The 26,585-nt window shown below is 45.4% G+C and overlaps 1 protein-coding gene across 5 annotated transcripts in view; it reads right to left on the bottom strand.

The window, feature by feature from the left end:
• The window catches only part of HHATL (hedgehog acyltransferase like), a 125,204-nt gene that overhangs the window by 4,539 nt on the left and 94,080 nt on the right, over positions 1-26,585 (bottom strand). For all 5 annotated transcript variants that reach the window (XM_029588332.1, XM_029588331.1, XM_029588330.1 and 2 more), the window contains 3 exons: positions 13,959-13,994; positions 8,166-8,367; positions 2,735-2,876 (listed from right to left, as the gene is read on the bottom strand). In XM_029588332.1, coding sequence (XP_029444192.1) covers positions 2,735-2,876; positions 8,166-8,367; positions 13,959-13,994 — 380 coding nt within the window. The remainder of the gene's footprint in view (positions 1-2,734; positions 2,877-8,165; positions 8,368-13,958; positions 13,995-26,585) is intronic.

Genomic DNA, 26,585 nt, shown 5'->3' with positions numbered 1-26,585 from the left:
TGCTCGCGTAAATCCGGGCGGATTTACGCGAGCAGGTCTTTTAAAATCCGCCCCTATACGTATGGACAGGTCTCCTAGACTGTGAGTTAAGATTTTTTGCTTATTTATGTCTATAGAAAAATACTAAACATGGACCTTATAGGGATTAAAATATATGTTGCATAATCAAGAAAATGAAACAAAAACAAACAAACAAAAAAAAGCAAGAAGAATAGTTTATAATCTCCAGAGAGTCCCTGTAAATCTAGCAGGGTATTAATGCCCAGGCCAAAAGTACCACATCAAGAGGATGCCATTACCACATGCTGTACCTATCATTGGCTCCTGTCTCTTCTCCTCCCAGTCTCTTCTCCTCCCAGTCAATGAAAAGAGGTGGCCCTGCTCCAGGAGAAGAAGCTGGGCCAGGAGAAGATGCAGGTCTACGTTAGAAAAATTGGGTTTTAACATCCGCTTGTACCATAAGAACATAAGAAGTTGCCATGCTGAGACAGACCGAGGGTCCAAACAGCCCAGCATCCTGTTTCCAGCAGTGGTCAAACCAGGATACAAATACCTGGCAAGTACCCGAACATTATAAGGTGAAGTTTAAACGCTGGGGGGGGGGCGCGTGCCAAAATCGGGAGATGGGTGCACATCTGGCACTTGCGCGTCCACCTGATTTTATGAGATGCCTGGGTGCATGTGCAAGTGCCAGATGTGCGCACATTTCGTATCGGCCCAAAAAGGGGCACGGTGTGGGTGTAGTGTGGACATTCTGCGGCGAGGCCAAGAGATGCGCATGCAAATATCTATGCGCCTGGGCACATGCACTGGTCCACTGCTGCGTAACTTTACTTCTGCAGTGGAAGAGGTGTAAGTCTTAATAAAACTATTTTCAGGCATTTGTGAGGGGGGTTCTGGGATAATTGTAGGCTAAAGAACCAGGGGGCTTTGGAGGACCTACTTCTAACACCTCCATTGACTCCCCGTTTTATACAGATACATTTTTCATTCACAAAAAGCTGCGCAAACACAATTTGTGTGTTTCATGGGAGGGGGAAATATTCAAAGTTCGCTTTTTTGTGCACTTAACTCAGAGATACCTGCACAAAGGCTTTGAGTATTGACCTCACCATCAGGCCGATACAGTACAGTGCGCTCCGGTGGAGCGCACTGTTAAGCCATGATTGGACGCGCGTTTTGGACGCGCTAGCGTCCAACCCCCCCGAACCTAATAGCGCCCGCAACATGCAAATGTATGTTGATGGCCCTATTAGGTATTCCCGCGCGATTCAGAAAGCAAAATGTGCAGCGAAGCCACACATTTTACTTTCAGAAATTAGCGCCTACCCAAAGGTCGGTGCTAATTTCTTCCGGCACTGGGAAAGTGCACAGAAAAGCAGTAAAAACTGCTTTCTGTGCACCCTCCAACTTAATATCATGGTGATATTAAGTCGGAGGTCCCGAAAGTTAAAAAAAAGTTAAAAAAAAAAAATTTGAAATCGGCCCGCAGCTCGCGGGTTGAAAACAGGACGTTCAATTTTGCCGGCGTCCGGTTTCCAAACCCGTGGCTGTCAGCGGACTCGAGAACCGACGCTGGCAAAATTGAGCGTCGGCTGTCAAACCTGCTGACAGCTGCCGGTCCTGTCCAAAAAGAGGCACTAGGGACGCACTAGTGTCCCTAGCACCTTTTACCGCCAGCCCTAATTTAAATATTTTAGTTTACTGAATCGCATGCACAGCACACTGGCCTGTGCGCGCACCGGGAGAGCTTGCCTGCTCTCCCCCGAAGTTTACTGTATCGGCCTGAATGTCTATAAAATACAAACAACTTGTGATTTCAGCAAGTTTTAATGTCACCTCTCTTTAAACTCTCTTTTCTCGTCTATCCCTTCCCACGGACTTCTCTTTTACACCTCGGTCCCGAGTAGAATAAATAGATGCATTAAAGCAAACTGAGAGCTGAAACTAATTGGGAGATTTAGCCTTAATGGCATTATTGCATATTATTTTGAGGTTTACATTTTAAAATACTTCTGGAAGAATGTCCTCTTTACAACAATTATTGATGGTAGCACTATCAGTGGAAAATGGATAGCTACAAAAAAGATGTTGAAACCATAGAGATAGTATTGTTGCCATGTCAGCCCGCTCAAAGGCAAGGATATAAAGATCGACAACAACAACAAAAAAATATGGTTGACCTTTATTTGCATACCATAAAGCTAAAAAGGCTGTGCTGCTACATGTAGTAGCTTTTAGGTACGGTGGTACGTGTCCACATCTGAAGGCTCCTAAGAGGAACCTGGGAGGAAGAGAGGACGTTTTTCTGCAAATTTAGGCCAGGATTTAAAAGCAAGTGAAAAGCTCATCTTATGGGCTGAGCTAAAGGCTTGGCCGCAGTAGTGTGCCCTATAACATGGGAAAAATGTGTTCAGTTCTCCCGTCAGTGGGAAGGTGACACTCAGAGGATCAGGTGGCAGGAGAGAAGCAAACTCGTACCACAAGGATGACCTCTTCTCTTATCACAGTGGCACCAAAGAGTACAGGCTAGAAGACGACTTTCCTTCCATCACCTGGCCTGTGAGGAGACCTTGTTCCATCCAGATTATTGGCCTGGGAGTAGGGATAGGCAATAAATACATCTTTATTTTATTAGATTTATATTCCACCTTTTAAGCACTTCAAAGTGGATTACATTCAGGCCTTGAAGGTTAAAAATGCTTAATCCCATGGCTGGCTAGAAAATCATTACCTGTAATAAGAATCCTTCTGGCAACAAGTAGAGCAAAATCCAAGCTGTTGAGGGATAGGACATTATAGAGAATAATGGCCCAGAAGTTTGCAGCTCCAAAAAGTCCTCGTATTCTCCGGGACATTGCCTCTGACATACTGGCCTGCCAATAAAGGACACTGAAGTTTAATTTCCTGCAGACACAGAAAAGGTAAGGAAGAGTTTTTTTAGGTTACATAATCTAAACAAGGGTCAGTTTGATTCTGGTCTGTTCCATCAGCTGGCACGCAGGATATCATTTCCCTTCTTTCGCCACTGGAACCACTCAGGATATTGGTGCATTTTGCTTCTTCATAATATAATATAAAACGTTAAACCATAGAAATTAGAGTTTGTAACAGGAATTCTCTCTTCTGCATAGGGTTTACTATCAGTTTATGCCCCGTTGGATGATCAGCTCCTCCAGAAGAAGATTAGTTACTAGTAATTTATCAGTCCAGAAAGGGACGGTTACATAAATACCAGACATATCACTGACATATTATACTCTTTAAATCATGTGTCTGCGATTTGCTTATTCAGAGCACATGAAAAAGATGGAAATTATAGGAATGCTGTTTGTTTAGGATGATGGGCCTGGGTTTTTCAGTTACCAAGGGTTTTCAGACTAGAAGACAGAAAGGAAAAAAAAAAGGGAAAGACATGCATGGCACATGGTAGAAAGCATAACACAAAGAATCATAAAAGACGGTAGATATTCATCTATGCATCCACTCCTGCTCTTACCATCTGCTGCTGTATCCCTGGCTGTGCTTGGCCCCGCCCCCCACTGACATTAGTGTAGGCTCAGAGTGTGCTGAGGTGTGGCGTGACATTAGTGCAGTGTCAGAGTGTGCTGAGGTATGGAGTGACATTAGTGCAGGCTCAGAGTGTGCTGAGGTGTGGCGTGACATTAGTGCAGGCTCAGAGTGTGCTGAGGTGTGGCGTGACATTAGTGCAGGGTCAGATTGTGCTCAGGTGTGGCCTGACATTAGTGCAGGCTCAGAGTGTGCTGAGGTGTGGCGTGACATTAGTGCAGGCTCAGAGCGTGCTGAGGTGTGGCGTGACATTAGTGCAGGCTCAGAGCGTGCTGAGGTGTGGCGTGACATTAGTGCAGGCTCAGAGCGTGCTGAGGTGTGGCGTGACATTAGTGCAAGCTCAGAGCGTGCTGAGGTGTGGCGTGACATTAGTGCAAGCTCAGAGCGTGCTGAGGTGTGGCCTGACATTAGTGCAGGCTCAGAGCGTGCTGAGGTGTGGAGTGACATTAGTGCAAGCTCAGAGCGTGCTGAGGTGTGGCGTGACATTAGTGCAGGCTCAGAGTGTGCTGAGGTGTGGCGTGACATTAGTGCAGGGTCAGATTGTGCTCAGGTGTGGCCTGACATTAGTGCAGGCTCAGAGTGTGCTGAGGTGTGGCGTGACATTAGTGCAGGCTCAGTGTGCTGAGGTGTGGCGTGACATTAGTGCAGGCTCAGAGTGTGCTGAGGTGTGGCGTGACATTAGTGCAGGCTCAGAGCGTGCTGAGGTGTGGCGTGACATTAGTGCAGGCTCAGAGCGTGCTGAGGTGTGGCGTGACATTAGTGCAAGCTCAGAGCGTGCTGAGGTGTGGCCTGACATTAGTGCAGGCTCAGAGTGTGCTGAGGTGTGGAGTGACATTAGTGCAGGCTCAGAGTGTGCTGAGGTGTGGCGTGACATTAGTGCAGGGTCAGATTGTGCTCAGGTGTGGAGTGACATTAGTGCAGGCTCAGAGTGTGCTGAGGTGTGGAGTGACATTAGTGCAGGGTCAGATTGTGCTCAGGTGTGGCCTGACATTAGTGCAGGCTCAGAGTGTGCTGAGGTGTGGTGTGACATTAGTGCAGGCTCAGAGTGTGCTGAGGTGTGGTGTGACATTAGTGCAGGGTCAGAGTGTGCTGAGGTGTGGTGTGACATTAGTGCAGGGTCAGATTGTGCTCAGGTATGGAGTGACATTAGTACAGGCTCAGAGTGTGCTGAGGTGTGGCGTGACATTAGTGCAGGGTCAGATTGTGCTCAGGTGTGGAGTGACATTAGTGCAGGCTCAGAGTGTGCTGAGGTGTGGCGTGACATTAGTGCAGGCTCAGAGTGTGCTGAGGTATGGCCTGACATTAGTGCAGGCTCAGAGTGTGCTGAGGTGTGGCGTGACATTAGTGCAGGCTCAGAGTGTGCTGAGGTGTGGCGTGACATTAGTGCAGGCTCAGAGTGTGCTGAGGTGTGGCCTGACATTAGTGCAGGCTCAGAGTGTGCTGAGGTGTGGCGTGACATTAGTGCAGGCTCAGAGTGTGCTGAGGTGTGGCGTGGCATTAGTGCAGGGTCAGAGTGTGCTGAGGTGTGGCGTGACATTAGTGCAGGCTCAGAGTGTGCTGAGGTGTGGCGTGACATTAGTGCAGTGTCAGAGTGTGCTGAGGTGTGACGTGACATTAGTGCAGGCTCAGATTGTGCTGAGGTGTGACGTGACATTAGTGCAGGCTCAGAGTGTGCTGAGGTGTGGCCTGACATTAGTGCAGGCTCAGAGTGTGCTGAGGTGTGGCGTGACATTAGTGCAGGGTCAGAGTGTGCTGAGGTGTGGCGTGACATTAGTGCAGGGTCAGAGTGTGCTGAGGTGTGGCGTGACATTAGTGCAGGCTCAGAGTGTGCTGAGGTGTGGCGTGACATTAGTGCAGGCTCAGAGTGTGCTGAGGTGTGGCCTGACATTAGTGCAGGGTCAGAGTGTGCTGAGGTGTGGAGTGACATTAGTGCAGTGTCAGAGTGTGCTGAGGTGTGACGTGACATTAGTGCAGGGTCAGATTGTGCTCAGGTGTGGAGTGACATTAGTGCAGGCTCAGAGTGTGCTGAGGTGTGGCGTGACATTAGTGCAGTGTCAGAGTGTGCTGAGGTGTGGCGTGACATTAGTGCAGTGTCAGAGTGTGCTGAGGTGTGACGTGACATTAGTGCAGGGTCAGATTGTGCTCAGGTGTGGAGTGACATTAGTGCAGGGTCAGATTGTGCTCAGGTGTGGAGTGACATTAGTGCAGTGTCAGAGTGTGCTGAGGTGTGACGTGACATTAGTGCAGGGTCAGATTGTGCTCAGGTGTGGAGTGACATTAGTGCAGGCTCAGAGTGTGCTGAGGTGTGGAGTGACATTAGTGCAGGGTCAGATTGTGCTCAGGTGTGGCCTGACATTAGTGCAGGCTCAGAGTGTGCTGAGGTGTGGTGTGACATTAGTGCAGGCTCAGAGTGTGCTGAGGTGTGGTGTGACATTAGTGCAGGGTCAGAGTGTGCTGAGGTGTGGCGTGACATTAGTGCAGAGTCAGATTGTGCTCAGGTGTGGAGTGACATTAGTACAGGCTCAGAGTGTGCTGAGGTGTGGCGTGACATTAGTGCAGGGTCAGATTGTGCTCAGGTGTGGAGTGACATTAGTGCAGGCTCAGAGTGTGCTGAGGTGTGGCGTGACATTAGTGCAGGCTCAGAGTGTGCTGAGGTGTGGCCTGACATTAGTGCAGGCTCAGAGTGTGCTGAGGTGTGGCGTGACATTAGTGCAGGCTCAGAGTGTGCTGAGGTGTGACGTGACATTAGTGCAGGCTCAGAGTGTGCTGAGGTGTGGCCTGACATTAGGGCAGGCTCAGAGTGTGCTGAGGTGTGGCGTGACATTAGTGCAGGGTCAGAGTGTGCTGAGGTGTGGCGTGACATTAGTGCAGGCTCAGAGTGTGCTGAGGTGTGGCGTGACATTAGTGCAGTGTCAGAGTGTGCTGAGGTGTGACGTGACATTAGTGCAGGCTCAGAGTGTGCTGAGGTGTGACGTGACATTAGTGCAGGCTCAGAGTGTGCTGAGGTGTGGCCTGACATTAGTGCAGGCTCAGAGTGTGCTGAGGTGTGGCGTGACATTAGTGCAGGGTCAGAGTGTGCTGAGGTGTGGCGTGACATTAGTGCAGGCTCAGAGTGTGCTGAGGTGTGGCCTGACATTAGTGCAGTGTCAGAGTGTGCTGAGGTGTGACGTGACATTAGTGCAGGCTCAGAGTGTGCTGAGGTGTGGAGTGACATTAGTGCAGGCTCAGAGTGTGCTGAGGTGTGGCGTGACATTAGTGCAGTGTCAGAGTGTGCTGAGGTGTGACGTGACATTAGTGCAGGGTCAGATTGTGCTCAGGTGTGGAGTGACATTAGTGCAGGCTCAGAGTGTGCTGAGGTGTGGCGTGACATTAGTGCAGTGTCAGAGTGTGCTGAGGTGTGACGTGACATTAGTGCAGGGTCAGATTGTGCTCAGGTGTGGCCTGACATTAGTGCAGGCTCAGAGTGTGCTGAGGTGTGGCCTGACATTAGTGCAGGCTCAGAGTGTGCTGAGGTGTGGCGTGACATTAGTGCAGGCTCAGAGTGTGCTGAGGTGTGGCGTGACATTAGTGCAGGGTCAGATTGTGCTCAGGTGTGGAGTGACATTAGTGCAGGCTCAGAGTGTGCTGAGGTGTGGCGTGACATTAGTGCAGGGTCAGATTGTGCTCAGGTGTGGAGTGACATTAGTGCAGGCTCAGAGTGTGCTGAGGTGTGGCGTGACATTAGTGCAGGGTCAGATTGTGCTCAGGTGTGGAGTGACATTAGTGCAGGCTCAGAGTGTGCTGAGGTGTGGCGTGACATTAGTGCAGGGTCAGATTGTGCTCAGGTGTGGAGTGACATTAGTGCAGTGTCAGAGTGTGCTGAGGTGTGACGTGACATTAGTGCAGGCTCAGAGTGTGCTGAGGTGCATATCTGCTGCTGAGCACACTAAATTTGTTTTCAAAACAGGGGCAGGGCATGGGCATGGTCTGGGCGGAGCATGAGCATTCCTGGATTTCACATTGTAAACACTTATGCACACAAGTGCACGCCCGGGTTCCCCTGCCCTGTAACTTTACTTCTGCTATGGATGGTGTGTAAGTCATAAAACAAAAAAATACTAAACAGATCAGCCAGGCTTTAAGGGTCAGGGCTAACAGAGGGGAAGGAGGGCTATTAAACTAGAGGGGTTGGGTTAGAAGTCCTATCCCTTAAGTGGGTGAACTGGGAAAATGGGCAATGACTTCAGCACATGTGTCTGCTAAAATCCCCCCACTTACGTGGTAGAAGTGGCATTTGTGCGCATAGGCGTGCGCTCACTTAAATTTGAGTGCACATGTTATAAAATCACGTATCACAATCATGATGTGATTGTGTTTTGTTTACCAGTGTTTGCTATGCTTAGCCTTTTTTATGTAATATTGCTGTACATCTGACTGAGCTCTGTTGTAAATGTGATTTATAAATTGAATAAATAATAGCAGTAATAATTCTAGCAGGGCTGAGAATGGTGCCCAGTCTCATCATTCAAGCACCCTCATAGCTGTAATGAAAATGTCTTCATTGCCTCCCAGGAAAAGGAGAGCATCAAACAGACAAAATAAAACGAGAGCCTTACCTCCATGCCAGCAAATGGCTCCAGCTGGAAAAATTTCTGCACCCAGAGTTCAAAGTTGAGACCAAAGCAGTTGCAGAAAGACCAGATGTAAACAATTTCACAGGGGCCGAGCCAGAGGGTGGTAATGGCAAAGGTAGATACTGTGGCCATCAGCTCCTTTTTAATGTCGTCATGGTCTTCCCCAAGAAAATCATAGACGTACCTATTATAATGGAATATTATTAGCTTTGATTGGTATTCAAGGTTGCATGATAAAATGATCTATATGCAAGGAAGACCTCTGCAGTTTTGCAAAGTTTGTGAACAGCTCTACAGGAAGCCCTGGAGTTTCCTACAGGCAGTCGCAGACGTCCCGCAACGTTTTAGTGATCTCTAGCGGGCCATTAATAGATTAAGTCTCCCGTCTGTTCTGCAGTCCCATCTGAGATGGACAAACACATTTTTATGTATCAGGACCTGTAGATCAGTGGCGACCAAATGATGATTCCAGGAGGCCTGGCAGCTGCGCCATTACAACCAAACCCAAAACGAGAGCCATGACAGACATGGACCTGCAGAGCCTACCACATGATGCAACGGCTCTTCCGTCCTCCCAGTGCAGCCAGGAGGAAATTCATAATCCACAATTACAAGAACCTTTCCTTTCTCCCCTCCCTCCCTGCCTCCCCCATCTCCCGCTGCTGAGGCAGCACCCTGGAAAATGGAGCGTATTGTTTCACTCTCTAGCGTCAGGTGACAATCACTTTCTCATTTACTTTTTTTGTCTGTCCAGCTTTGCTCTGGCCGAGTGTGTCTCCCAGCTCCAAGGTGCGTAATTATGTTTGAAACAGGTAGAAAATGCAATGCCTTCTTTGGCTTGATTTTTAAAGTTAAGACGGTGGGGAATTTAAGTACATTTACTCTCAAGATCTGCTCTGCCTGGGTAGTGATAGCCTCGCTCCTGCCCCAGCACACACCTGCCCTCCCTGTTGGCTTCCATAGATAGATTCTGTGGGCTAGGTTTATTTCATCTGATTTTAACTGAAACAGAAGCAGTATATGTCGGAGGTGGGGCAGTGCCACAGCTGTGGGGCACTATATTTTGAGAGAGACCTTCTGGAGGTTGTAATGGAGCAAGAATGGAGATTGATCAGCTCATGATAGAACTTTTTACTTTTGTTAATTTGATGATATATATTTTTAACTGTAAACTGCTATAAAATTTATGATGTTGAGGTACACAAATTTTAAATAAACTATAAAAAGAGTCCTCCCCCATATTCAGAATCTATTTAAAAAAAATAATTTTTGTTACAGCGGGACAGGTCCAAACCACTCCACCATCTTGGGAAGATCCCCATTTAGTTCCCTCCAGCACCCATCTTTTCTACGCTTAATCACAAAGCTCTGTAATAATCTAAATAGGCAGCAACACTGGTGTGGTCATTGCTCAAGCACCCGGCCTCCTAGGTCTTCCTCCTATGCTGTCAGACAGATCTGACTATGTGTGAGCGCCTGCAATTCTGCTAGGACTTCCAGTGATTACAGAACGCGCAGCTTGCCAGACAGACACAAGTGCTAGTTTGATTCTACCGTTGCTTCCTTTTCCACACAGTTCCTATTACTAGTGAGCCTCCCAGGTCCCTTTTTATAGTCTGCCAGATTACCTGGCTGCCTGTGTTTCCAGCAGAGGTCCTACTTATCACAGAACTTGCCAGACAGATCCAGCTGTTAGCCACATCTACCACTGCAGTCCGTCAAGGGACAGCAAATTAAGGGGGCATATAATTATTTCACTCGGCTAAGTGCCACCTGATCATTACAAATACATAAATTGCATCAGACGTGGAGCTTCAGCACATAGACTTTTGATGACGCTGCCCACCCCTTGTCGTCATATGCCAGTTCATTAATCGAGTGCAGTGAAAAAAAACTTGACATTTTTAATACATTTTTTAATAGCATTATTCTAGTGTACCTCACTTTTAAAATCAAGCTTCTTAGCTTTTCAGATCAGATTTAGATTCCAGATAGTCCACCAAGTCACTGGAATAATCTCAGAAGATCCCACTGAGCTCAGTTTATGAACTAGCATATGAAGACAAAGAGTGGACAGCTTCATCAAGCGTCTACTTATAAGGGCCAAGAGTAACAGATAAGTATGAAGAAAATAAGTGTGAAAGCTTGCTGGGCAGACTGGATGGGCCGTTTGGTCTTCTTCTGCCGTCATTTCTATGTTTCTGTGCATTAAAGCGCCATGTTTGATACCATTTATTTATTTATTTATTTATTTGGTGTTCTTAGATTTAGTTTGTTTGGAGAATATTATATGCTCCTTACTTGTTGTTAGCCTGTCAGACAAACCCAGCCGTGTGCATGCTTGTCTTACCACTAGGCCGTCTGACATTGCGCATTAACCGCATTGCCACATATTCTGGCAGCCCCATCACAGACCTTTGAATCAGGTGGATACAGCACTTTGAATGCTTAGACACATGCTAATAGGTTGTCTTTTCTGCCTTTCTCCTCAGTAATCCCTGGGATCATATAGAGTAGTGCAGTAGGGGGAGGATCCATTCATTTGGCAGCCCGCCCATTGTGGGGCCGTCATGGATAATCCCCTGCAGGAGGTTTTGTAGAAGAGCTCCGCAAAGGGCTCTGGGGTCAGTCTAAGTTGGAAGCTAGAGAGGAAGGTTGGAGTTTTTCCTTAGTTACTTTTTGGGTCTACCTGGAGACTCAGAAACCTTCTGAGACCTCTCCAGGGCAGGTCAGGGTATCCACTGCTCTGCGCTCCACCCGAGGTGCAGAATGGTTATCTGGGACGGATTTGGATTTTTGGACTTTTGATTAGTAGGAGCCCTGCTGAAGGCCTGGGCCTTTCCGAGACCCAGGGATTGGGGAACCCTGAGTTGAAAACGCCCAGGTTTAGGGAAGAGCTTCCCCTGAAGTGGTGGTGACCCGTTGCAGAGGACATCCATTGTTGTCTATTTTGAGGAACAAAGAAGTTATTTTCAAGACTTAGGAGGAAGTGATTTTCTGCCCTTCTTCCTACCCGTCGGTGGACCTGCAGTTCCATCCATGATCCCTGCCACCGGGATCCTCATCCAGAGAAAGGACAACTAAATGTGAGTAAAAATCAGAAGAGGATGAGGATGGGTGAGCCCGGAGCAGACTGAGCAAAGCAAAGAAGAGCTGCTCTGCTTTCTAACCAGTTCTTCTCCTCCTGTCATTGAGGGGCAGAAGAGCAGGGGATAGGCCTGGACAAGATAATGCAGAGCAAAGAATCGTCACTCTGTTCCTAATCCAGTCCCTCATCTTCTCTTATTCATCTTCCCCCTTTTGTCTCTAGGGAACAGTATATCCAATTAGATGTTTTTACATGACAGGGAAGGCAGGATCATAATGATTGTTGAGCTTAATTACCAAAATCTCACAGGGGAAGTGCTATAGGGCCGAATGTTAATTGGGGTGGGGGGCTGCAAGGCTGGAAGTTCACCTAGGGCAGTGGTTCCCAAATCTTTCCTGGGGGGCCCCCAGACAGTTTGTTTTTCAGGACCTCCACATTGACTTATACACAACATAAAACTGCATGTGATGGAGGCAGTGCATGCAAATCTCTTTCATGCATATTCATTTTGAATATCCTGAAAACCTGACTGGCTGGGAATCCCCCAATGACAGGTTTGGGGAAACATTGACCAAGGATGCCTCAGACCTTTTCACAAGCCTTCCCCATAGTGCAAGGCCCTTAACAGCATGCTCATAGCAGCCCGTACAGGCTGAGAGGAGGAAGGTGTCACATGCACCCTTGCTATATTGTATTGTAGTGGAGGCATTGCCAGGGTAGGGTTAGGTGGGGGAGAGAAAACTATGCACATTGTTTTGAATTTTCAAAACTCTGAGGGTGGTTTTGGTTGGGGAAAATGTTTCCACAGAAAAAGCAGGTGCAAATCTGCAGGCACTGTTTCCCTGAGGCAATTTTCAAAGTAAAAGGATGTGTGTATTTTTCCTTTGAAATGGATGCAAAGTCTGTGGTAATCAGTAGCCACGGGCATTACTTCGATGTGGGCAGTTTGAAAATTTGATTGGAGGTGTGGGAGCATAAGGCACTGATGTTTACCAAACTGGAGAGAGGTATCAGAGAGATTATATCTGACAACCTTAAGGTTGCTGCTAATATGATATAAAAATGCTAGGGTTGCACAGGGAGAGATCTCAACGGTAAGAAAAAAAAATTGTTATAATTCCTCTGTACTAGTCACTGTGAGACATCCTGCTCCGGTGGACAATGGTACGAGATTCCTGTCTCAGTGCCAATATCAGTAATCAAAGCACTGGTGGTGCCCCTCAGTCTCCCTCCATCCCCAGAGTTTATTTAGGCTGCATCCTCAACTTATTCAGGGCTCTTTGGCAAAACATGTGCATAGATCAAATTAATAAAAGTGTTGATAAAGCATACTAGCTCATTTTAAACTAAAGAAGACTTTAAACCTTTTTGTCATGGTTTTGCCTGCCGTACAGCCTCAGCGCCCCCTGATTCTGCCTGCTATGACACCTCCTCACCAACAGAGGCCTCCAGCAAGCTCTGCTCCCAGTTAACTGAACCTCTTCCTCACTGACTACCTGACTCAGCAGTTCCTGAACTACTTAAGCCAGCCTTGCCAGGACCTTGATGCCTCTTCATGGAGTCACCCTTGGCTCTCTGACCTGGTTGTTCTTGCCTCATTCCATGTCTTGTGGCCTCAGACCTACTCTTTCTTTGTATCTTGCTCTGTGGCCTGCTCAGGCCTTTCCTTGCCTTGTGTTCTTTGGGCTTGTTCTTACCTTGAACCTTGCTTAGCAGCCTATGGGGCTTCTCTATTGCTGCCTTTGGGTTTCAGTGTTTTCTGTTCTGTGTTGTCTTTGTCTAGTCCTTGAACGATCCCTGTCCTTGTCTGCTTTTTCTATACCTGCCCCTGTCTGGTCTTGTTCTGTCCTGCACAGTTCAGTCTCCTTCCTGACCTGTGTCTGTATCCAGCTCTCAGTTCCAGCCTGTCCAGCCTACTCCAGTATCCAGTTCTAAGCTTCCAGTTTGCTCCATTATCCAGTCCTTAGCTTCCAGCCTGTCTCTGCCACAATGTGCAGTCTCAGTTCCTGCCTGTGCCTGCCCTGCTTTTTCCAGCCTCATCCAGCTTGTCCTGCCTCATCCAACCTGCCTCACCTTCACCGAAGTCAAGCCCTACCGGCCCCTAGAATCCAAGGGCTCAACTTGCAGATAAGGGGGCAGGCTAGACAGAAGATAATCCCAAGCCTTGCCCTGCAGTCCTGCCCTCCTCCTGAGAGAGTGTTCCCCGAACCCAGCCTGCATGACACTTTAGATGGAATTTTATATTTATTATTTTTTTTACATTTCCTCAAGTGTCTATTGAATATGCTGGCCTTCGGCTCACAAGGCAGTAGATATACATTTTTAAATTGCAATTGTGTACTTTTTAAGTGCTTTTCACTCTGTGTTTTCAAAGGCATGCAGTATACTAGTTTTTATGTGCCATTACCATATTTTAGAAATTTCTACCTTAAAGGCATTGCTATCTCAAAATCTATGCATCTGTAAGGTTGACGTTTTCTTCTCGCTTGTATACATTGCCAACACAGTTTTGGTGGTTTTGATTACTCTTGCCACTTAGTGATAGAAAATCAAGGTTTACTTCATCCTGCCACAGAGATCCCAAACTCTTTCTAAGAAGTCACTATTTCATTGGTGGTGGAGAGGTTCAGATCAAATAATTTATAATGACAACGGCCTGAATGAAGCCATTAGTAAGTGTCACTTACTTGCATAGCCAGTCATTAATTCCTCTGTCAAAGTGCCTGAGGGAGAAAAAAATACAGAATCAGCATGGAAACTTATAATCTACATTAAAGGGCACCTTTAAACGATTCATATCTGAGATCATAACATTTCTTTGCCCTTTGGTGTCATGTATGAGACACATGGAGTAATCCCAATTGAGTTAGAAGTCCGTATTATTTTTAAGCTTCGTGCAACGTATAAAGAGAAAGTGGCTCGGTCACAGTCGAATAGAATTTGGGCGAGATTCCAGAGGGTTCGAGGGCGCTGCTCGGAAACCTTCCCCCCTTCCCATGAGCTGAAAATGCAGAGCCACACTACAGTGTCCAGTTATCACTCCAGCAGAGGAAATCCGTGTTATTCTACGGCAAACCTGCTTGTGAAGCGGTTGAAGTTCAAGTGGCTCAGGACTGTATTATACAAGGTTATAACTCACATTACACAGTAAGTTCATTGCCTTCACTGGAGCTGTCTGGCTGCTAAAACGTTTGAGGTTCCTGTGGAAACCTGTAAAACAACGTAGTATCCTGTGGGTGGTACCTGCTAATTTCCTGAAGAAATGTGGAACTTTTTCCTGGTCTGAAGTCCCACGTTAAGCATTGGAATTTATAAGGTTTACATCCAGTTTCCTTACACTGCAATTCTTTTTTCATCTTTCAGCGTAATGAAGAACAGAGTTTAATTCTTGTATAATTCCAGAATGCTATACTTAAAGGTGAATTTTCAAAAAGATGCCCGTATATGCGAAAATAGCATGTATTCGCGTATATACTATTCCATAAACCTAAAACAATCACGCGTAAGTAAGGATTTGCAAATAAGTTTAAGCGTGCAAAAAGGGAGCAGTCTGAGCCATTCTTGGGTGGGCCAACATACGCGCGTAAGATGCTATTTTATAAGAAATTTACGCATGCAGATGTGGCAGTTTATGCAAATATATTTACAACTGCTCTTTATCTGTTGTAAGTTATAATAAATATCTTTAATATGAAATACTGACTGGGTGGGAGGTCTGGGTGAATTGAGGAGGCTTCAGACTGAAGAGGCAAGAGAGTCTTGATAACCTACAGATGGACCAGGCAAACTGGTAGATGAATTGGTAAAACTGGTAATTTCATTGATACACATATGCTGGAAAATCTGCCAATTTACATGCATAAAAGCCAACTTATGGGGGATAAGTGCTTGTAAATTACATGTATAAAATCTTCCCATGTACATTTTTAAAGTAAGAAGTAAAAATGCATGCACAGAGCAGTTATGTACCACTTAGCCAGATAAATTCCAGCTTATCCAGCTAAATAGCATCTTTGCTGCTACTTAGCTAGATAAATCTTAAAAGTGCTACTTATCCAGCTAACGGGCCAATGCAGTAAAGTGCGCTCAGGCTGAGCGCACTGTTAGCCCCCATTTTGACGCGTGTTTTCGACACGTTATTTTTAACCCTTATACAGTAAGGAAAACGCACATCCAACCCCCCCGAAACTAATAGCGTCCGCAATATGCAAATGCATGTTGATGAGCCTATTAGTTAGTCCCGCGTGATAAAGAAAGTAAAATGTGCAGCCAAGCTGCACATTTTATTTTCAGAAATTAATGCCTGCCAAAGGCAGGAGCTAATTTCGGCTCGCACCGAGAAAGTGTACAGAAAAGCAGAAAAAACTGCTTTTCTGTACACCCTCCGACTTAATATCATAGCGATATTAAGTCGGAGGCCCCAAAGATTAAAAAAAAAAAAACATCTGCCCGCGGCCTGGAAAACGGATGCTCAATTTTGCCGGCATCTGTTTTCCGAACCCGTGGCTGTCAGCGGGTTTGACAATCGACACCCGTAAAATTAAGCATCGGCTGTCAAACCCGCTGACAGCCACCGCTTCTGTCAAAAAGGAGGAGCTAGGGACGCGCTAGTAAAGTGTCCCTAGCGCCTCCTTTTTACCGCAGGACCTAATTTGCATACCTGCGCTTCCTGAATCGCGCGCCCAGGAGAGTGACCTGGACGCGCGTTGGGAGAGCAGGCGCTCGCCGCTCTCCCGCAAAGTTTTCTGTATCGGCCCGTAAGTAAGATAGCCAGATAACTCCTAGACTTATCTGACTATCTTAGTACCTGATTCACTCAAGGTTTTTCCCAAAGATACAAAATGGGAGAAAAACCTTAATGAATCTGTCCCTTAGCTGGATAAGTAACACTTTTAAGAAGCAGCGAAACCGCCATTTAGGAAGATAAGTCAGAACTTATCCAATTAACTTGAATATCTTTTCGCATATATCTTTTACATGTGCATAAATGTTGCAAGGTAGATTAATGCATATTTTATAAAATACTGGGATAGATCTACATGTGGGATAAATCTACACGTGGCCATATACATACACACATATATGGGCCTTTGTGCAGGTCTTTTAAAGTTAACTTCCCCATTACTGGGTATGTTCATCCTTATACTAATGTATTTGTTTGTATTGTTCCTTACTTTATATTTGAGGAATAATGGAAAGCTAAAACAAGGCTGAAATAACAATAATAATAATAAATTTCTACTTATATAGCACAAAAAAACCCCTGAGTGTATGGTATATCACTTCAGAAACATCCCTGCAATGAACACCAGGACAGATGACCTGACCAACCCTCTGAATGCAAAAAGGGAAGAATGAACTATTATTAGTAATAGAATTGTCCACTAATAACTGAAATTCATGTAGGTTATGGTACTTGCTCACAGTCATGCAAACAGCAAGTGACATGCCTAGGCTTTGAATCCATGAAATATTTTGGGATTATATTGGGTTAGCATAAATTTTCACAGCTACAAGAGGGCAAAGAGAGTGTGGAAGAAAATCAAGTTCCACATTTGATTTATTAAATATAGTATGTAATGCATGCAGCACTTTTGTCTCAGTGATCTGGAGGCATCGACAGTTACTTAACAAGACCATTAAACAAAATCTTAGAATTGGCTTATATTACTGAGTGGGGGGGGGGGGGGGGGGGCAGCAGACTCATTCTGTTTCATGCCCAGTGTCTCAATTCAGTTCTCCAACTGGTGACAAGACATTATAGAGCTGCTGTGGTATGAAGTAGTGGTTGTAAAAAATGATTCACACTCTAGCAGAGTAGGAAACAAATGGTAATACATGTTAAACACCTTTCAAGAAGGCTTTGATTCCAATTTCCTACTGATACACCAGGAAGTTTTTGTGTTTTGCTCACTCTGAGATTTCTAAGTGATCGAGAATCCATTAAAAGTTGGCACAGTGAACTGAAACACCACTTCTCTTCTTTGATATAGAAATATTAATTCAGTCCAAGATTCACTGAGCATTCCTTCTTACCTTAAAGCACTATACGCAACAGCACCCTGCTTGATGAGATTTTGTTAATAGCTGAGTGAAGGCAATACAATATAAATGTGGACTGAAGGCAAAAGTTTTTAAATGGGGCCTTTAACATCTCTGCACAAAGCATACTTGATTACATTAGCCACCGAGGAAACAAAAGTATAGGTAATCCAGTTCTGCCAGTACCTATCTAGCATTCAAACTATCCTTACTGTTAGCCGGGGGCAAATTATAGGAAAATATCAGCCGGGGGAGTTTTTCAAAATAGGCTCACAGGTAATATACCAGACACCCTTGTGTGCTGTCTGTGCAGCACATGTTTCAACATCTCCCAAAAGCACGCCAAGCCGACCCGTTAGAGCTCCATCATGTGACCTGGAGCCAAAGTATCTATATCGAAAATTCCACATTTTCCTAAATATCAAAGATGTAGTGCACACCCTAGACCAGGGATGAGCAAATTGAATTGCAGTGCCTCTTCCATCCATTAAAATGGTTGGCCCCCTGCCCCTCACAAATCTGGTTAACACATTAAATGACAGCAGAAAAAGACCCAAGTGGTCCTTCCAGTTTGCCCAGAAAGTTTTTTTTTTGTTTGTTTTATTTCTTTCAGGACAATAACTGCTGCTCCATGCAAGTGACCTCTTTTCTTCATTTCCGTCCTTTAGTTACTATGGCTCCTCTGTGTTTATCCCACACCCTCTTGAATTTCATTACCTTTCTTGTCTTCATCACTTCTTCCAGGAAGGCATTTCATGCTTCCACCACCCTTAGAGAAATATTTCCTTTCCTATCCCCTCAGAGTTTCGTATCATGACCCTAGTTCTATAAATTTCTTTCCATTGGAAAAGGTTTTATTCTTGTGTATCATTAATGCCTTTCAGGAATTTAAAGGTCTACATTGTATCTCCCCTGCCTCTCCTTCCTCCGCGGTAAAGAGGTCCTTCAGTTTCATTTCATATCAATTTTGATGCAGACCCCTCACTATTTTGGCTGCCTTTCTCTGAGCTGTTTCTGACATGTCTCTCTCTTTTGAGAAACAGTCTATATATCCTGGATTCCTGACCTGTTGTTAAAGTCTCTTGTCAACCAATCAGCTCTTGAAGAAGCTGCCAAGTGATGAGACAACCACACTGCCAACCAGTGGCTCAGACACATTCTGCTGTTGTGCTGCTGCTCATGTGCTCACTTAGATATATTTTAAGAACCACGCGTGGGCGCAAATGTGCACGCATTTGCTGGCACATGGACACATTATTTTATAACATGCACGCATTTATGTGCACGTTATAAAATCGGCTAGCTGCACGTACATGTGCACAGGATTTTATATCAACACGCACATGTACGCGCAAGTCCCATCTCAAGCACGTAAGGTGGGAATTTTAGTAGGTACGTGTGGTGACGCAATAGGCCTATTTCCCAGTTCCCTCCCAGTTCAGCCCAGTAAAGGAGCAGACTTCCTAAACCCCCTACCTAGCTTACCTCCCTTTTACCCTTCTAGCCCTGACCCCTAAAATTCCGCTGACTACCCTTTTTTTTTTTATTTCACTATTTACATGCTATCCATAGCAGAAGCATGTTATGTGGTTGAGGGATCCCGATGTGCTAGAGCATGTAAGTGACTTCATGAATGCAGTTGCAGCCCACCCATGCCCTTCCCAGACCACGCCCATGTCCCGCCCCTTTTTTAAATCAAACCTTTTTTTATCTGCATGCTGGGAGATATGCGCGTGGCTACGGGCCTTTTAAAATCCGTACAGCGCACATGCAGCTGAGTCACGTGCATACCTCCTGGTTTTACTGCACATAGGGCTTTTCAAATCCATCCTTTAGGAGATAACTTTCAAAGGCGTTCCATGAGTAAATGCAACATACCAGCGCAGCGATTTTCAAAAGTCCATTTATGCACTTACAGTGCACTTACGCATCTAATACCTATTGACAGTTCAATGACATATGTTGTAGCAATTTTCAAAATCCCACTTACAGGCATAAAGTGCATTTGCGTGTGTAAAACCCCGTTTTTAGCATGTAAATCCTTTTGAAAATGACCCTTCTAGTGAGTGCCCCCCTGCATCATTATGTAAAGTCCTTGCTTGCTGCCAGCCCTTCACCAGCCTGCAGCACCCCTCCCTTTCTCAGCATCCCCAATTTCCAGGAGACTCACTGGTTCCACAGCCATCTGCCCCTCTCAGAGCTCAGCCCAGCCACCTCAGCCTCACTAACAATGCACAGGCATTTCCCCCTCCCTATCTGTGACTGTAGCTTGCCTCCAATTCTCTTCCAGCGCTTCCCCGTTGAATGTGTGCTACACGGTGTGCTGCTTTTACAGTTATGGTTCTCCAGGCTCTGCTCTGCCTACTTGCTCCTGGGTAGAGAGGGGCAGAAGTGATCCATGCCACTGGATTCCAAGAAAGAAAATGTAGCCACAGTGAAGACTGCATGCATCACTGCTGTGGCTGAGATTGGGGACAGCCAGTGACACAAAGCTCGAGATGGATTCCTGCTTTCCCACATGGAAGCAATGCAGCCAGGGCCAGTGTGTGGGAATTAGGCCTTGTACCCCCCCACACCCTCCCCACAAACAATTAAAAATTACACATTTATAATAGATTTACATGAAAAGGGACATTCAAAGTAAAGTCTTCTGAGCAAAAATCTTATTCGGAACATGTGTACTATATTTACATGCACTACTGTGGTGCCAACCAAAAAACACTTCAAAAAAGACATTTAGAACACATATTGTTAGGTGTGGACTTGGCCCTTGGAAAGTTTTGCATAAATGGAATTACAATATAGTAAAACTCATATACCAAAATAGCACTAACTGCCAGCATTCAAACAGTAACAATCCTACTTATAAAAAGGCAACTTTATGAATATTTTACGAGGCCCTTAACACCGATTTAACTCCTATTAGGAAAACAGAACAAGTTAGGTTGCTACTGATCCCTACACAGAAACTGCACACTAGCGGAATCCCTCACCTCAGTTACACTTCCAGAACACAGACCCTCACCAAATGTAGAATAAAAAGAGACCATAAATTATAAATAGAATCATGCAGACAAAACTGAACTGGAAACCGCAACAAGCCAAACTCTGTATGCAGTACATCAATGGAAAAACAGAAATATCTTCATTTCTCATAAAACAAAAACAATATAATCAAGAAGTATAAAACATTAATCATAATAGAGAAAAACATGATAATAAAAAGAATAAATATGTGACTGGGCTTTGCCAGACACTAACTGTTTTCCCAGTGATTTACCTAATTAGGCCTAATAGAAGGGGATTTACAAATAAGGATTCTTCCCATTGCTTTAACCTCACCTTTTGGGGGCAATGGCAACTGGGTATGTAATCCCAGGGAACATGCCCAGTGCTTCAATGTGTAAGGAGAAGGGTTGAAGAGAAAGACTGAAGAGAGTGAAGAAGCTAGAGATTTCCCCCAAATCTCAAGATAGTTGTTAGAGAAGTAGGAGATTCCGCCCAGGATTTCAATCTAGGAGAAAGAGATCCTTTTAGCTACTTTTAAGCAGTTTGGATTGGAAGAAGAGTGGAATTTGAGATTCTTCGCAGGGTCTCAAGGAGATTGGCTGATAGTTTTTCGTAGGCCTCTGCTCATCACTTTCATAGCGGAAACTGAATGACTTTTGATAGAGATTTTTGGATTCTGAACATTACCGGTCTGAAGGGAAGGGCATACTCCTGGTATCCCAAAGGACTGGGGTAAGGATCTTGTTGCCTGAGCTTCCTGAAGAAGCAAGGATAAGAAGCATTTTGATACTTTTGAAATAAGGACTCAAGGAGCTAAATCCTTTTGCGATTTTTCCAAGTTGAGAAGGAAGTTTAGGATTTTGACCCATAGGGGAATTTTGATATTTTTGTACTTGGGGATTTTTTCTCTGATGTTTTGTGTCTGGGGATATTTTCCTATCTGGTGACTGATTTTATGTTGGACCCCCATTCCAGTTATCCCACATTGCATGGGGAGGACATTTTCTCCATGGATAATGGTGCAAGGGAAGCGAGAAGGAGCTAGCACCCAAGATGGACAAACTGACAATAATTTTCATTGCCATTATATTTTTGATGTTTTTAATTTTTGGAATTGTGGTGTGGAGCATTCTATTTAAATTACAGTAAAGCTTTTCATTTGAACACCATTCTTGGACTTCAAGTGATTTTTTTCTCTGATGATTATTCCACCCAGAGAGGGAAATGTATGGCTGCACACTAGTATGAATCATTCTTTTTTTTTTTGTCAAAATACTTTTTATTAACAGGTGGGAAGTGGCCTCCGCCACCCAAGCACGAGTAAAGTACAAAATAGAACCATAATAGCAAAAATAACATAGTACAACCATAGCCACAACAGACTTCCCACCATATTTTTGTGTTTTCACCCCAATATCCGTTCCCCGTCCCAATCCCCTATCCTCCCCCATACATCACATACATTCCCATTCATACCTTAACCCCCCCTTTCCCTGCCCCCCTATCTTTAGATGACCATTGCGTAGTGTACCCAGTATGTCGTAAGTCCTCTTGAAGAGATTTAGGAAGATTGTTAAACCAAACATCCCAACAAGTACAATAATGATTATCAGGCCGCCTCCTGCCAGCCATGTAGTCCAGTCTCTCCATATGTGCCAGGGAGGCCATTCGTCCATACCAAGCGGCAAGTGTAGGCGTCGCCAAAGGTTCTGTCCAAACCGCAAGAATGGTGCGACAAGCCATCAAAACAGCTACGCGCTCAAAGCGGGCCTTAGAACCACTGCCCGGCAAACGGCGAGGTGCAGTACAGGTAAGTAGCAACCAGCCGGTGAGACGGATGGGTTCTCCTGTGCACGTGCCCACCACCGTCAACACGGCCTGCCAAAAGGGTCGAAGCAATGGGCAGTCGATCAACCTGTGGAGCAACGTGCCTGCAGCATTCCCACACTTAGTGCAGTCAGGAGATGGAGCCAACTTCATGCGAAACCGACGGACGTAGTCGTAATACAGACAGTGAAAAAGCTTAAACTGAAGCTCACGTAATCCCAAGTCAGGTAATAGCTTATATAGGTTGCGACACCAGCTCGCCATCTGTCGCTCAGTAACAGGAGATCCCAAAACAGTGGACCATCGATCAGCCAGGCTACGAATTGGCGCAGCACCGCCTAATTTCTGGCCAAGTTTTTTCCAGCAGGTAATAGTGTTTCGCAAGTAGGCAGTATCAAAGATGGAATTGGCAAATTTCAGTTCCGCCTCCAACTCCAACTTCGTCCAGGCACAAGCAGTTAAGTAATGGCGAGCTTGAAGAAAAGCGTAAAAGTGCTTCACGGGCAATTGGAAGGTGCGTGCCAGCGTGGCAAAGTCCAATAGCACACCTGAAAGAGAGTCATACATGTGAAATGCAAACAGCACCCCATGGTCCGCCCAAGTGCGAAACACCAAGCCACTCTCCCGACCCGGGAGAAATTCTACATTTTTCAGAAAAGGCAGCAACAGGGACCGCCCTCCCGACAAATTATGTTTTTTCCGCATCCATCGCCAAGCGCGGATACAGGGCGCTAAAAAAACCTTGGGATAATAAGCACGGCGACGTTGTTCAGCCCGCACTTGTATAAGGCTTAGAGGTGACCCCGGGGATGACATACAGCCCAACAGTCCTTCTTCACAGTAGCGATAAGTGCCCGTCAACCATTCTCCTATAAACCGCATTTGGCAGGCTACATTATACAACCGGAAATCCGGCAAATTAAGCCCTCCCCACTCCCTCGGATATTCCATAGTTCTATAGGCTAAACGGGCGCGTTTCTCCCGCCACAGAAAACGTTGAATGCTGGAGCGTAAGCGACGGACATCAGCCACCGTCAGCCAGCAGGGGAGCATATGAAGGAGATATAATAGTTTGGGGACCAACACCATTTTGACAAGGGCGCCCCTACCAAAGAGTGACAACGGTAGCTGTTTCCACATAACTAGTTGCGCCTGAAATTTGGCAACACAGGGGGCTATATTTAAGGAATACAACTTCTTCAAGTCCCTCGGAATCCAGACTCCCAGGTACTTGAGCTTGTCCGAGGCCCACCAAAAAGGAAACACTCCATCCCACGTAGCTGGGAGATCAGCCCGCAAGGCCAGAGCCTCGGATTTATCATAATTTATTTTTAGACCGGTTATCAAATGGAAGCAGTCAAACAGATTAATAATGGCCGGTACACTGGTGCGCGGCTTCCCCACAAATAGAAGGAGGTCATCGGCAAACATAGCCAGTTTTAGGGGGTGACCATCCAAACTGAGCCCACTAATAGTTCTCTCACGTCTAAGGCATGTGGCCAAGGGCTCTAGTGCCATAATAAATAACAGAGGGGATAGGGGGCACCCCTGGCGAACACCCCGTGAGATAGGAAAAGCCTCGGTAGGTATCCCATTAAGTAAAAGAGTGGCACTGGGGTTTTTGTACAGAATATGTAACCATTGTAAATAAGCCCCGGAGAACCCATACCGTTGTAATACCCAGAACATATACTCCCATGAAATAGAATCGAACGCTTTTTCAGCGTCTAGGCTTAAGATCAATGCTTCAGCTTCAGTCTGGTAATTCAGTGTGGCCAGCAATCTCCGAACATTCCGCACCCCTTGTCGTCCCTTAATAAAACCAGTCTGATCCTCATGAATTAGGGTTGGCAAAATATCAGACACTCGAGCCGCTAAGATAGAAGCAAGTATCTTTATGTCTACATTTAGTAGCGAGATGGGGCGATAGGATCCCACCTCCAAAGGATCCTTCCCCGGCTTGGGAAGGACGACTATAACAGACTGATTGGAGGCGGGTGAAAGAGCGTCGACATGCAGTAAGTCAGCATAATAAGCTTGCAACGGGGCAAGCACCCCAAAGTTGAGGATCTTATAATACTCAGAGCCAAATCCATCCTGCCCCGCCGCCTTCCCAAGCCGCAGCGCCTTAATCACTGCATAAATTTCTGGGGTAGAAATGGGACAATTTAACTTCTCCAAATGCTCTGATGTTAGCTGAGGCCATGGGAAGGCTGCAAACATCTGATTAGCCAGGTCCTGATGCATAGGCTGGGAAGAATAGAGAGTCCGGAAATACTCTAAGAACCGGTTTGCTATGGCAGTAGGAGTGGTCTGATGCACCCCGTTATTGTCTATGAATCATTCTATCTACTCTTGCTATTACTGGATTCTTTGCTCCTTCTCTGGACAGTCTGGTACCTTTTGGGGGTCCTCTACCTCCAGTGTGAGTCTGGAGTGTAGGTAAATTTTGAAACACCAGGGGCCCTGGAAGATTATTCTTCCTCCCCAACTAGACTGAACCCAGACCCGTAGAATCCATAGTTAAGGCTAAAGCACCAAGAACGGGGAACCCGCTACACATATTTCAAATGGTTGAAGAAAAAAAATATCCAATAATTAAAATTTCATAAAAATGTTTAAAAACGTTCCCAAACACCAATAAAATATTTCAAAACAGCAGACACCTAACACCCAACAATTAAGACAAAAAATCCTCTACTCAAATTAATATATAAATAAAATGCCTCTGAATTTTTTCTTTTGATTCCAAAAGCCCTGAGCTGGTCAGGAGTGAGGGATGTGCACAGACTTTCTCTTCTTGCTTTCATATACACACATTTAACACATGCATACTCTCTCACACACTTACTGACACACTTACATATTTAGGCACACATAGTCACACATACTGACTGACTCATACCCAGTCACGCACACATACACTATGACATGCTTACTGATTGACACTTTCTCACATGCTGACACACACAAAGGTTCAGTCTCACACACTTTTTCAGACACTCATTGACACACAAAGGCTCAGTTTCACACACTTTCTCAGACACTCACTGACATAAATGTTCAGTCACACGCACACTTTCTGTCATGCTGACACACAAATACTCTCACACACATTTTCTCTCATACTGCATCACACATGCTTACTCACATTTAGTCACACACATTCACAGCCTCTGACTGGATCACTCACACACACTCTTCCCCCTCCCCCACCTTAAAACAGTGAAGGAGCAATAGCAGCAGCCTATTAACTTTCAAAAATGTATTTTACTCACATTGGTTCTTAGGGGGATGCAGGCAAGGTTCCAGGTTAATAGGGACCTGGTGAGCTACGGGTGGAGACAATCCTTACCTTAGGAAGGGGCAGGCTGTAAGCCTCGATAGTTTTTAAATTTGTTTTGCCGAGGACTAGGGGGGGCCCACAGCGGAGGAGCAGAAGACTTGTAGCATGGAGCCAGCAGTGAGGCAGCAGCAGAAGGCCTCCTGATGGGAAAGACTAACGAAGCAGCAAGGAAGCTTGTCTAACAAAGCTGTGGGGGCAACAAAGTGGATTAGAAGCCAGAAATGTCTGATCAGGAATCTTTACTATATAGAGACATATATCTTAAACAAGCCCGACTCAGGCCTGGTTTCGCCCTTTACATTAGAGTTGCTTCAGGGGCTGGGTATAATCAATCGTTTGGGGTTTGAAAGCTCACTCAGATTATATCTGATGGTCTCAGCGCTACAGTGGCAGAATGTCCTCTGCTTCAATCACAAAGAAATTGAGTTGGTAAATCTGGCTCACTGTCACATTAAGCTCAGCACTGCCCAGCACAGATTAGTATCCGCTCCGATCCCCACACCCATTATAATTCCACATAAAACATCAAAAATAAAACATCATAATAATAAAACTATACTCGGAGAAAGAATATACATTTCAAAATAGCTACAAAAAAGAATATCCAATAATTTTAAAGTAATATAAAAATTTAAAAAAATGTCCAAAGTACCAATAAAATATTGAAAACAGCAGACAACAAATAAGGATAAAAAAAATCCCTTATTCTCCATACCTGGAAACTTTTGATTTCCAGTCACCCTAAGACTGTCTTGGTGGAGAAAGGGAGCCCACAAACTTTCTTCTCTCTCTTACATATACACACTCTCCAACATGCACACACTCGTTTGCTCGCACACACACATACACACACACATTCACACACATGCTCCTTCACATGATCTCTCTCCCTCTCAAACATACAGGCAACAGCAGCCTCTTCCTTGGACTCATGCAGCACTGTCATTTAAACCTTTGCCCGACAAAGCCAAAGCCACAACAGTAGGAAAAAGCTCCAAAAACGTGATGTGTCTGGTGGTACTTGCTACGAACCATTCCACCGACCACTGTGCCGCATAACAATCACCCTGTCAATACACACCAAAACCCA

This window comes from Rhinatrema bivittatum, chromosome 2, assembly GCF_901001135.1.
Source record: "Rhinatrema bivittatum chromosome 2, aRhiBiv1.1, whole genome shotgun sequence".
NCBI classification, from domain to species: Eukaryota; Metazoa; Chordata; class Amphibia; order Gymnophiona; family Rhinatrematidae; genus Rhinatrema; species Rhinatrema bivittatum.
Note: the sequence above shows the minus strand (reverse complement) of the source record. Positions and strands in the feature narration are given on the sequence as shown.